Source organism: Castor canadensis, chromosome 11, assembly GCF_047511655.1.
Source record: "Castor canadensis chromosome 11, mCasCan1.hap1v2, whole genome shotgun sequence".
NCBI lineage: Eukaryota > Metazoa > Chordata > Mammalia > Rodentia > Castoridae > Castor > Castor canadensis.
The window spans coordinates 133,839,585-133,853,186 of record NC_133396.1 but is presented as its reverse complement, the minus strand read 5'-3'; the positions used below and the strand labels follow the sequence as shown (position 1 = coordinate 133,853,186).

Genomic DNA, 13,602 nt, shown 5'->3' with positions numbered 1-13,602 from the left:
ATTAAGTATTTTCTAGCTTGTAATAATAACAATGGTAATATTTAGAATGGAAGGGTGAGCTGAGATGGAAAGCAAGAAGTTAAATAAAAGGGGAAAACAAATATACAGACAAGAGGGAGAAAGCAGAACAAGGTATCAAACAAGAGAGTTTCAAAGGTATAAACAGGGAGTGTTAGTGTACTAATTGACAGTAAGCTGAACAGACATTAGAGAGACAGAGAGAGGATTGAAAATCAAAGATAAAAAAAATAAAAAAATAAGTAAATGAAAGAAATATATATGTATAAAAATGAATTAAAATAAAATGGAAAATAGAAAATTAAAAAACAAACAAACAAACAAAAAAAACCTTCCAAGTTTATATGCAATGCAGTTTCAGTCTTAATAATTTGGGTGTCCGTCTCAATCTCCAGTCCTGGAGTTGGTGCCTCAGATGTTGTCCTGTAGTTGTCTCATCAAAGGGGACGCATAAAGTAGAACAAAACTACACACTCACACACACACACACACACACACACACACACACACAAACCCCACCAAGTGTCCCAAGTTCAAATGCAATACAGTTTCAGTAAGTTTTTTGGCTTGCAGGTGTAATTCGGTTGTTCTCTCATCAAAGGTAGGGAGAAAAAGAGAAAAAAAGAGTCTGGAGACCGTTCTGAGAGTGGTATCTGCAACTGTGGCTTGCCTGCCTGCTGCTCTCAGTCTGCTGTAGCTGGCGGCGTTATTTATGCAGATCTCTGGGGTGAACTTAGCACTCACCTGGTCCCACAGGCTTTGTTTGTTCAGAGTTCTCCTGTGCGGGAGCCTCTGCTACAGGCTTTCCCCTTTCCAAGCACTGGGAAAGGTGCCACTGCCCCGCGTTGTCAGGCCTGCGTGTTTGTTTACAGTTCACGTGGGAAGTGGGTCTTCCCTCCTCTCCTGTGGAGTTTTCCTCCCTCCACTCTCACAAGCTTCCCCTCTCCTGGTTGCTGGGCACGCGCCCTGCTCCTGCCAGAGCCTCTCCGGCCTGCCCGGCTTGTTTATTTACAGTCCCGGGAAGGATTCCCTTCCCCCAATCTTCAGCACTCAAGGTGCCCCACCCTCTTTCCAGCGTGTCTTAATTGTTCTTATTGCTTATTACTCAGTTTCTCTTTTTTTCCCGGGTGGAGGTCGGTCTGTCCAGGGGGCTATGCTGCTCTGGCCCAGGCTTGTCTGTGGGAGTACCGCGGTACCGTGAAGCTCACCTGGTCTGCGTCTTCCCAGTGGGTGCTGGCCACTGGCGGCCCCAGGGGCCCTCTTCGTTTCTCCGTTTAACGTGAAGTGGAGATTCTCTGCGCTGGCTGGAGGTGTGGAGGGGTCAAAATTATGCCTTTTCTCAGTGATTATGCCTGCAAAGTGTGTCTCCAGTGTCTCTCCAAGATTTCACTATAGGAGGCTCGCTTTTTGCTTCCTACCTCTACCTGCCATCTTGGAATCTTCTACTCATTTGTGTCTTGAATTACTATAGTAATGTCCCTACTTTCTTTGGAGTTTTGTTCAAAGACTTCCCTGATTATTCCATTTAAAATTGTAATTCCACACCAACTCCATATCCCCTCTTCTCTCTCTCTACCTGACTTATTTTATACCTCCTACGTGCTACATAGTTTGCTTCCTTATCTGTGTCCAGTGTGTCTCCCCTAAACAGATTGTGAGCTTTGTAAAGACATAAATTTTTGTATCCACTATATCTCCAAGAATAAAATCTTATCTTTACACATCTCAAGGCTTTTGTAAGGTGATTCACATTTGTAGTATTGCCACGTCAGTGGATTCCTAGTTCCTCTGCATGTGGGGTTGGGGGGGTCAATGCTCCACTTTGCCCATAATTTTCTGTCTCCTATGTACCTTGTCTTCCTTCAATAAGGACCACAAAAGGAAGAATTCTCCTTTTCCTTTGTCCAACTTCTATGTCTTGTATGTGGGATGTCATCCCAGAGGAGGATTTGCTCATCTGATCTTCAATTTCTTTACTTTAAAAAAATTACTAGACATCTGCTTTAGTACGTTTCCCAATAATAAAAAATGACTGCCTAATAGTCTGCATACAGATGTTGCATAAGGTGCTTTGGCCCCAAAATTTCTTCCTCTGAGTTGGAATATGGTAGTGTCTTACATTTCACCATTAAGCCTCAGTATTTTTGAGAAATAAAGGGAGATTCATTACTATATCAATGCATAAATCTTCATTTTTGTCTGTTGTGATAAAAGGGCCTCAACTATAAACCAAATGCAGTTATTTACAGGATAAATTGAGCTCAGAGCTTGAAAAATGAGACTGAATTATTATTCCATTGAATAAGACTGTCCTGACTTGGAAAACTATGTAGAGGTGTATATATGTATAAGTTTTTCATCTTCCATTCTTTCTCTCTTTTTGGTCTTCATGTGTTTGTTGTTTTTCCTCATCTATTTTCACGTTGAAGAGTATGTGGCAGGCAGATTTGGCCAGGATGACTCCACTGGATATGCTGTCTTTACTCTTGATAAGAGCTATGGACAGAACTTCAGCCTCTCTATGTTTGTCCAAACACATCGTCCATCAGGCCTCCTTCTGACTTTGGAAAACAGCACTTACCGGTATGTCCGTGTCTGGCTAGAGCTAGGCAAACTGACACTACTGACTCCAGGCTCTCCCAAATTAGTTGCAAACATTAATCTTAGTGATGGAAATGCCCACTTAATATCTTTGAAAATCATGTCAAATAAAATTGAAATGTATCAGTCTTCACAAAACCTAGGATTTATTTCTGCTCCTACATGGAAAATCCAAAGAGGAGATGTCATCTACATTGGTGGCCTGCCTGACAGGCAAAAGACAGAAGTTAATGGTGGGTTCTTCAAAGGATGTATACAAGATATAAGATTGAACAACCAAAATCTGGAATTCTTCCCAAATTCAACAAGCAATGCATCTCAGCATCCAATTCTTGTCAATGTGACCCAAGGCTGTCCTGGAGATGATGTCTGCAAGGTAAGACTGCACATAGCAACTATTACACATTATTGCTGAATTTTTTTATTAAATAGATAATTTACTAAAACCATTCTTTGTACATGAAGCCAATATTACTGACCCATCAGCTACAGAACAGAGTTTCATCTATGTGTTCCCAGCAAGACTAGGGTATTTACATGGAACCATAAAAATATGATCTTGATCTTATGGTATCTACAACAATCAAGATAACTTGTTATATGTTTCTTTTAGCATTAAGAATAACTTTATCTTAATTATTAAACTCTTAATTGAGAGCCGGAGGTTTAGTTGAACTAACTCTGTTTGGAAGATTCCACGAACTTTAGCTTAAATGCTCCGCTACTCTTTCAAACTTTTATTAAGTTAACAAGAAAAAAAATCTGAGTGGTAACTTCCTTCTGGTAGTTGGATTTGCAATCCTCTGAAATATTATTTCCTAGAGCCAATGTTTTGTTTTACATGTTTTGTATGTTTTTCCATGAGTTGCTTTAAATATATGAAATTGTCGTTTCTGTATGAGTTTGCAGAGGGAAAAAAGGAAGCACATTAATATATGTTGAACATTGTTGAGTTCCAGTGGTCACCACACACTAGGCTCAACTCTAAATATATACAAATGGATCATTGCAGCAGTACTTCTAATGCACCAGACACTATTTTGCATGGATAAATCCACTTAATTCTGTTGAGGGACTACTGTATAAAACTTTGTTATGCCCATTTGTGCTATTAATAGATAAAGAGACTGAACTTTAGAAGAGTTCTGTCATGGGCTGGGTTGAAGGTCAGTGGTAGAGCACATGCTTAGCATGCAGGAGGCCCTAGGTTCACTCTCCAGGACCCCAAAAAAGGTTATATGAGTAGCCTAAATCACATATTAATAGGAGACCTTGGATAAATATAGTCTAGAGTCTAAAATTTTCCTTGTAAAATACTTCATTTTGAATACTTTGTGAGGGACCTTGTGAGAACTGAAATAGTAATGCTGATGATAATGCTATGCTTTTGGTTTGCAAATAAGGAGAGAGGGCATTGGATCAGGACCCAGAGCAGCCAGGCACCGCACTTCACCATGTCATTGCTCTAGGGTGTCTTGGGCACCTGAGAGAGCTCAGCTTCCTTACTTCCTGTAAAAACAGGACTAATATCCCCATCTCAAGTGACAATTAATGTATATGAAAGTACCTGGTAATTTATAAATTACAGAGAGCATCGTTATACTTCAACAATCCTCATCATATTATAGATCAATTTTATTATTCTCTCTTGTTCTGACTCACTCTCCCTCCCTCTCTTCTGACACCTCTCTATCCCTTTCTTTCCCTCCTACTCTTTAAGAATGCAGTCGGCAATTACAGTAGTCAATTTTATTCCACACATTAACAATATATATTAAGAGTTGAACATCTAACAGAGTGGGGAAACTGACATTTTAAAGTAACAGATATATGCTCTTGCCTTTAACATTTCCATACTTGGTTGCCACTGTTTTTTATGCATTCAATTTCTTTTCTACTCAGCCTAACCCCTGTCACAATGGCGGTGTCTGCTATTCCCTGCGGGATGACTTCTCCTGTTCCTGTCCTGCACACACAGTAGGCAAAGCCTGTGAAGAAGTTCGGTGGTGTGAGTCCAGCCCGTGTCCTCCCAGCGCCCAATGCCAGCCAATGCCTCAAGGGTTTGAATGTAGGTTGTGTTGAAAACTCTCTTCTATCTAGTTAACATGTTGCATTTCAGTTATTCCAACAGGAAACAGAAAAACATGTAATACAGACCCAGCCAACTTATTAAAGAAATCTGTGGTTGGTTCTCCTATGTGAGTAGTTTAATAAACTTGTTATTAGGTGTATTATGATCAAGAGTAGTGTCCTGCCTCATCATACCCTGAGTGTCTGGGTAGGAAATGGGGACATAGCAACCAAATCAGGTCCTTCATCAGTTCAAGCTGATATTGGAAGAATTAGGCAGGTGATATGTGTTTTTCTTTCCTTCCTCATTACTGGGAATATGTAGTAAATGAGGTGGTGTTAGCACACTGCCATCTATTAACTGGAAGCCTCTGGCAGTTCACATGATCGCCATAATCTAAGGATTTCTCACCAATGAACAGAGATGCCAATAGCTATTTTGCAGGTTTCCTTGTGAGATCATGTGCCCTTATGCATGCAAATCATCAAACAGGTTGGGTACCAGGATGAGGCTTCTTGCCATGGCCATTTTCTTCCACGTGAAAGGTTTTCTTGTCCCCCCTTTCCTAACATTCAAGAAACACAGTTTCTCATGATAATAATCTGAATACTGCATTCACAATTTTAGATTTACATATTCATCACACTATTTTTTATATTACCTTCCCTCTTCAAACTATAACTCTATGTTTGAATTGAATTTGAATATCTCCCCCATATTCAAAGATTTTGCTTCTAAAAGCTTTTTATTCTAAGTTTTTTCTCTTACTTTCCAGGAAGTACATTTTGTTCCATTAGTGTATAAGCATACCGTCAACTTTACTCATTGCAAAAAAAATTTCTTTAACCTGCTACTTTTCTACTTCTCTGCTTCCTTTTACAGTGAGAATTCTCTAAAGAAGTTGTTCTCAATATGCTTCTGATGTCCTTCTTACTCCATCCTCTCTTTTCCCCATTAGTCAGGCCACCACCATCTTTATTGTAAACCCTCTTAACACAGAGTTTCACACATTCCCTTTATCACGCCACTCCGGTGTATGCCTAAGTGTCCTCCTACCTGGCTTTTTCATTATATCTCTTACAGTGATGTTTTGTTACATATGTATTTGCTTATTTGTTTAGCATCTCTTTTCTCAAAAGGATATAAATTTCACAATGCAAGAAAATTTTCTATGTTTTTTCAAGTTACTATCAGCCCTTGGAAATACATATAAAACACTGTGGAATGAAAGTAGAGAATAGAATAGACTAAAGCCAGTTGCCAATACCTATTTAGACTGAGCCTGGAGTAACTGCAGAAAGAGAATATATTACTTCTATGTTTCTACACTTTAAAAACACATATTTAAAAGATCTATATGAAATGCAGCACATTGCACATACATTTGGGGGAAGTTTTCTAGAGGAATGTATGTATTTACATTTCATATTTATGAAATATATACAATATACAGGTGGAAACATGAAGAGCTGGCATGAAGAATGCAGTCTGGTCTTTAATATAGCACAGACTTTTATTCTACTTATTTATTCATTTATGGTACTTGGGATTCAACCCAGAGCCTTGCACATGTTAGGCAAGTACTCTACAGTGAGCTACATGCCTGGCTCTGACACGGATTGTAAGTGCAATATTTTCCATTGTTCTAAATGAAATATTTATTTTAAATGTGTTATTAATTATTAATTTTGTTATTGATCTATTGGTAGAAATATTAAAGTTGTTAATTTCAGCTGTAATTTACAACAGGGTCTAAATCATTCTTCACATTTTCAGAGGGGACAAAAGAGTAGGATTTCTAAAATCAGTGCACCCCCAAAATAGTCTATACCTGAAGCCATTAGGATTTGAATACATAGTCACCAGAAAGAAGTGAAGTCAGTCTTGACTACAGCATTGCTGCTACAGAAAGAGTAGAAAGTCTGGCATTTCAAAAAACTCTAAAAGCATTTTTTAAAGTGTGACTTACGGTAATGAAGCGGGAAAACGTTAAGTAATAGGAGGTTTACAGTAGGGATTGTATATCATTTTCCCAGTTGAAGGCTATGAACCTAGAATTTATTTTTGCTTCTTTGTCTACCTTTAATTTTATGTGATCATATGGTGCTATTGTATTTTACTTCTGAATAAAATATATTGAGAAAATTAAGTCCAATAGAATGGTATAGTCTTGAGGATACAGCTCACACATTAATTTGAGTTTCTCTTCAGGACTTTAATCATCTCTATTTCCATGTTCTACCAAGATTAAATCCAGATTTAAAATTTTTCAACTCACCTTAGATACAAGTGTGCTCATTTTGGCAAAATTATCTGAAGAAAAGGCAAAGTATAAATGTTACGTGTATTGTGTGTTTTATTAATATATAAGAAGTGATATAAGTAGAAAGTATTCTTCTTTTTGGAGTTAGAGAGCTAATGAGATTTGTCATTTTAACATTTGCTTAAAAATGTATACTAAGACACTTGCTATTCTTTCCCTCCTTAATCACCACCCCTAAATCTTGTAGCAAAACAATCAAAAACAATATGTCAGGCAATATTGTAGGCATAGGGAGTCAGTCAGTGAGGACTTAGTTAGTAAAGCTTAGGTGCTACTGTGGAAGGACCGTCAAGAAACAAGTAAACAGATGAACGATATAGTTCTGAGTGGAGTGATTTTAAAAAAAGCGGAGTAATGGGGCAGCAGATAAATGTAGGGAGAAGACTAACGTTCACAAAGCTTCTCAGAGAAGTAACAGTTACACAGATAACAACACTGAGGAGAAGCCAGGTGTAGGAAAGTGTGGGGGAAGTTGCAGCAAGCATAGAAGGTCTGAGTTGGGAACAAGCTTATTGTCTTTAATGAATGGCAAGAAGCTTTCTTGGCTGTGACACGTAACTGAAGGAGAAAGCAACAGGAATTGGAATTGGACAGTTAATCACGGGGACTCTTGTGGGTGATGTTTAGAATTCAGGATTTCTTTCTAGATGTGATAGAAACTAATCAATATCTTGAGCCAAAGAGTGGTTGTGTCATTTATCCTCAACATCACAGAAGTAAGACACTAAGAAGTAATTAGTTGGTGAGAAAGTTGAAATGATTGGGTCTAGAGCCTGATGAGGAAGGCAATGACAGTATTTTAAGACCAATTGATAATGAAAAGGGTGTGAGGGAGGGGGAACGTGAGAACAGAGAGTTAAACACTGAATTGAATAATATGGAGCTCACTGTGACCTTGAAAAGAGCCATTTCAATGAAGTGATTGGGACAAAAGCAGAGAAAATGGGAAATGAGAAAGTTGAGACAATAAAAAATGCAAAACTATTAATTTGTAGTGTAGGGGAAGAGGGAAAATAATGGCAGGGATGGACCAAACTGGGTGCAATATGACATATATGGAAATGTCCCGATGAAACCTTCTGTAAAACTACCATATGCTAATAAAAATGGTTAAAAAATTTAAGAAATTTTCAGGATGAAGAGAATATAGAGATCAGAAAGCAGCAGAGTAGGAACATGTGAGGGAGGTTCTTTTGAGTCTTGTGTGTTTTCAGATTGGAACAATTACAGTATATTTGTACAATGTTGGGAAACAGCAAAAGGGGGAGGGAAATGATGATACAGGGCAGAGAAAGGATGCATGTAGGAGCAGTGCCTCAAAAAGGTGCAATGAATGAACCCAACACATGGTTGGAAGGGCTGAGCTTTGAGAGGGAGGAGGACAGCACGCCCATTACCACAGGATGCAAAACAGAGTGGATCCAGATAGTGGAAGGGTTACAGATCTGGGGGAAAGCTGAGCACTTTTATTCCTCCTGTTTCCCCAAGAACGGACAAAGTTGATCATAAACTGAGATATGGTTAGATGTTTTAAGAGAAAGAGAAACTATAAATGAATGATCTTGTAGAATGGGGAAAACACTTTTAAAAGAGAAATGTAGTAAGATTGCCTGAAAGTACTGTGTTCATGTATAGTATGTACATATAAAGTGAAAGCAATTGCTATGGTTATATATTTTCCCCAACCACATGAAACTCCTTGATTATAGGAAGAGAATTGGTGGGTTGGCACGTAATTGAATTTTTGCCAGATAAATCAGTCAGTGGGTTGGGCTGCTAGTTTTAACAGCTTGTTGATAGGTTAGAAGCCAAACACTACTATAAACTTGCTGTGTTGCCATAGCTAAATGTGTGATTTCTATGTGCTCAATTTATTTATGTAAAAATGAATAATCAAAGGGATCTGGAGGTGTGACTTAAGTGGTAGATAGCTTGTCTAGCAAGCTCAAGGTCCTCAGTTCAAACTTCAGTGCTGCCAAAAAAAATTAAAATGAAAAAATAAAATGACTAATGCCCTATTTATGAGAGCAAATAGAAAAATAAAAATTGGCATGCATTATGATTTCAATTGAAAAAGACCTGTATGGCTTGGATTTTGGTATCACACCATCCAGGTTGGACATTCTTACCAATTCATGACCATGAGAAAATCACTTACCTTATGTAAGTTTCAATTTCTTCTTTCAAAAAATGAGGATAAGAATAATGCCTGAATTCAAGAGTTCTGTATTAGAATTAAGAGAACTCAACTAGCACAATACCTAACATCTGTGAAACAGTCAATATATTATGTCATTAACACAGCAAACATACAATTAGTAGAGGTAATTAAGCAAGCATTACAGATTTAATAAAGTTGCTAATTAGTTTGCCTTCTCTCTTTAGGTATTGGGAATGCTGTTTTTAATGAACAAAGCAGTGAACTGTTGTTCAGAAGCAATGGGAACATTATCAGAGAGCTCACCAATATCACATTTGGTTTCAGAACAAGGGATGCAAATGTGCTAATATTGCATGCAGAAAAAGAGCCCGAGTTTCTTAATGTCAGCATTCAAGATTCCAGATTACTTTTCCAATTGCAAAGTGGCAACAGTTTTTATATGCTGCATCTGACAAGTTTGCAGTCAGTGAATGACGGCATGTGGCACCAAGTGACTCTTTCTATGATAGACCCATTGTCCCAGGCCTCCAGGTGGCAAATGGTAGTGGACAATCAAACTCCTTTTGTGACCAGTGCAACTGCTACTGGAAGCCTCAGCTTCTTAAAGGATAACACAGACATTTATGTAGGTGACACAGCTATTGACGATTTGAAGGGTCTGCAGGGGTGCCTAAGCACAATAAAAATTGGAGGCATTTCTCTCTCTTACTTTGAAAATGCTCATGGTTTCACTAAAAACCCTCAGGAAGAGCAGTTTCTCAAAATCTCTACAAATTCAGTGGTGACTGGATGCTTGCAGTCAAATGCCTGTGACCCAGACCCCTGTTTGCATGGAGGAAATTGTGAAGACATCTATAGCTCTTATCACTGTTCCTGTCCCATGGGATGGTCAGGAACACACTGTGAACGCAACACTGACGAATGCTTTTCAAACCCCTGTATCCATGGCAACTGCTCTGACGGAGTTGCAGCCTACCACTGCAGGTGTGAGCCTGGATACACTGGTGTGAACTGTGAAGTGGATATAGACAACTGTCAGAGTCATCAGTGTGCAAATGGAGCCACCTGCATTAGTGATTCTAATGGCTACTCTTGCCTCTGTCCTGGGAATTTTACAGGGAAATTTTGCAGGTGAGCATAAAATCCATAGGAAACTTGGTCTTTGGAGTTATTGTCTACATCTTCTGAGTCAAGTTGGAAAGCTCTGTCTTTAAAGTGTATATATATATATATATATATACTATCTTAAATAAGACTGGATACAGTCACTTCCATCACAATTGGATTGTGTAAAGATAGGATTTATCTCACTGGAACGTCTACAAGTGTGGATGGTAGCATTTCATCCAGACATTAAGCATTATGTTTTCTCAGTCATCTTTGTTAGAATGTCTTATAAATTATAGCTCAGGGTCTGGCAGTCTTAAGACCTCAGGAAACAAATACATTTGCAATAAATACCAAAAAAAAAAAAACCTGAATTCCATTATTGTTAGGGAAAGAAGGACTTTTATTACCAAAATAATTCCCTAGGTTATTTGAGGCAGATAAGTCTTGAAAAATCCTGAAAAGTCTACGTTAAAATATAATTTTTTTAAAAAGGTAAAATTATGGCTGTCATACAAACATTAAATGAACATGTTTTGATGATTTTACTTACTGTTAATTAATAAAGAAACTGATAAGATATAAAAGCTAGTTCAAAGGATGGTCTAAAGATTATGCATATGTCTATAAGAATCTACCAATAAATGCAAAGATGCTTAATATCCTATAGGACAACAAAATTAGTGCTTGAAGTGATATTTTGTATAGTGTGACAAACAGTTATATAGTTACAGACAAATTCATTTGCACTCTGATGGACAGAATTTATTTGTATAATATCATTTTACACAATTTACAGAGCTGTGATACAGCTTAGTAAGGAAAATCTGAGGCATACACCAATGCAGATTCTGAGCATCTGGAAGTCTCTCACATAACACCCAGCAGTCCAGTGAAAGACATCCACTCATCTCTTCTGTTGATTTCCAAATACTTCACAAATTTTTTCTAAAGTTATAAAAGTAGTATTTGAGTTCTGGCCACCACCTCTGTGTTATGCTATGTAAACAGAAATAAGACAGAATGTTTGCTAAGTCACATTGCTTCATGTTCTCTCGTAAGCAGAAGTCATTGTTGTTTTTACGATTTATACTACTTTAAAATTTACTTAATAATTGAGTCATTATGATGAGGTGAGAGGGTTATTACTAACAATTAATACATTCCAGACCACCTGTCAAGAACACCTGGAGTGGGTGGGCATCCTGTAGACATTACACTAATTCAGAGGTGGTCCTTTGATTACATGAATCTCTTAGCACACATAGCATGCAGCCACGCCTGTAAGAAACGCATATCATCTGAACTGCTGTTTGGAGCCTATGCTGGCAAGGCACAGCCAGAGACGCCAAGTGAAGACATTCCACTAAGATGTCACTTTCCAGGAATTATCCAACAGGTAACCTGACCGATTAAAAGCAAGAGATCAAGATCAGTAGTATTCCACAGTGGTTTTGGATGAGTAAACATATATGCCCTAGTAACTAGTTCCCCAGAACGTTTTTTCTAATTCATCAACGTCAAGTTTTAAAGACTAACGTTCTCAGAAGTATCTTCTAATGAGATTCAGAAGCGGTGCATTAAGCCTAAGATGTACACTGAGAAAAAGTGCTTTGTACTTGCGTTGCTAATTGACCTTTTTCAAAGCTAGTTGACATTTTTGACTCTTTTGAAATATCCTTATGATATTTTCTTTTTAAAGTAGAATTGGTTAGCTCTTGTGAGCAGAGACACATTGCCATCATGGAGTGGAGTTTCTCCACATTAGCTGCAGTATGTGACGGGACAAAAGTGAATTTACTGTGTATTTCCTGAATATTTATTCTGTATCTGATACCATGTATATTCACAGTGGGCCAAAGGACCTGAGCAATACTCTAAAACTGTTTTTAAACATCAATCCCTTCAAACCTCTGGATTTGTCTAGCATGAAGTTCTGATTAGCTTTTAACAATTTCTTCTGCCTTTAACGAGGATTCCTTAACATGTACAGCTTTGCTGCTATACGAAAGAGTCCCATGCTGAATTCCCCTGCAGTTACACTGAGTGCTTTGGACAAACCTCCCAGGCACTTGGCTTGCCTTCTGTGAAGGAAGCTGTGAATTATGAGAGAGGGAGCAGCAAGTCATGGCAGGGCAACTGGAGTTCAGCTCTGAAAGCCAGCGAAGAAATCACATGAGTGCTGGGGTTGCCAGTGTGCTGTCCTTGCCTCCCTGGCCTTTGTAGAGACGTAATTTTCCTGTGGCCTTTGTTGATTTATCAGCAAAGCAGCAGCAAATTCTTTCCAACCTTAAATTTATGGCCACCCCATGGCATAGATCTTAACTTACTAACGAAAACTGTGTAGAATGGAAGATGGATAGTCACCCTGGTTGCTGTACCTTCCAGCAGAAGCTGTTTCTGGAGAAAGTGACACTGTGTGATACGACACAATTCAGCATTTCTACTTCCTCTATTCCCAATATTTAATTAGCTTAGCATTGACTACACACATGAACTTTTCAAAAATGTTTTCTTGAATGAAATGAGTAAGATGAACAACTGTGGCCGTTACTGTTATCTCTCCAGAAACTACAGATTACCCTCAACAGTCTGTGGGGACAAGACGACAAATCTTACTTGTTATAATGGAGGCAGCTGCATGCAGTTCCAGACTGAATTCAAATGTATGTGCCGGTCAGGTTTTACTGGAGAATGGTGAGTCTCATCAGAACTTTTTGGAAGAGACTTTTGGGCTAAAGAACAGGGGAATTACTCAGAGTTCATTTTCTCCTCTGATTTTTTATCTCTGTTCCCATAGGAAAATCTATGCTGAAATATAGGTCCGGACAGAGTTGAGCAATAAAAAGGAAGAAAAATTACAGTGCAGGTCAAAGTAGAGAACATTTTATTAGTCAAGACTTCAAATAGGGAAATATTTTTTTAAAAATGTATAATGTGCTATTTTCTTTCGTATAAGTGCTTTTGCATTCATGGTTTTTCCCCACTAACTCTAATGCATGATATAAATATGGTTTCTATTGAAATAAGTGAAAACGCACATAACAGATTGCCTTATAGAATTACGTACAACAAGAAAAGTATATACACCTTACCCATATGATTCTACATTTCCCAGAGAAACCCTCTAATTTTCCTTCACCTAGTGCAGAGGTAGTCACCAACTTCAGACAATCTGTGACCTCTTAAAAATGCAGGCAGTTTTATATATATATATATATATATATATATATATATATATATTTCACTGGCTAGGGGTGAGATCAAGGGGGAAAGAGTGAATTCTCTGTAATTTTTAGCCAAAACCCAAAGGACTCTATG

At 38.1% G+C, this 13,602-nt stretch overlaps 1 protein-coding gene across 1 annotated transcript in view; it reads left to right on the top strand.

The window, feature by feature from the left end:
• Crb1 (crumbs cell polarity complex component 1) overlaps positions 1-13,602 on the top strand; it is a 200,850-nt gene that overhangs the window by 149,689 nt on the left and 37,559 nt on the right. Inside the window, exons 7-10 of the mRNA XM_074048720.1 lie at positions 2,448-2,995; positions 4,522-4,687; positions 9,399-10,305; positions 12,850-12,978. Of these exons, the coding sequence (XP_073904821.1) occupies positions 2,448-2,995; positions 4,522-4,687; positions 9,399-10,305; positions 12,850-12,978 (1,750 nt within the window). The remainder of the gene's footprint in view (positions 1-2,447; positions 2,996-4,521; positions 4,688-9,398; positions 10,306-12,849; positions 12,979-13,602) is intronic.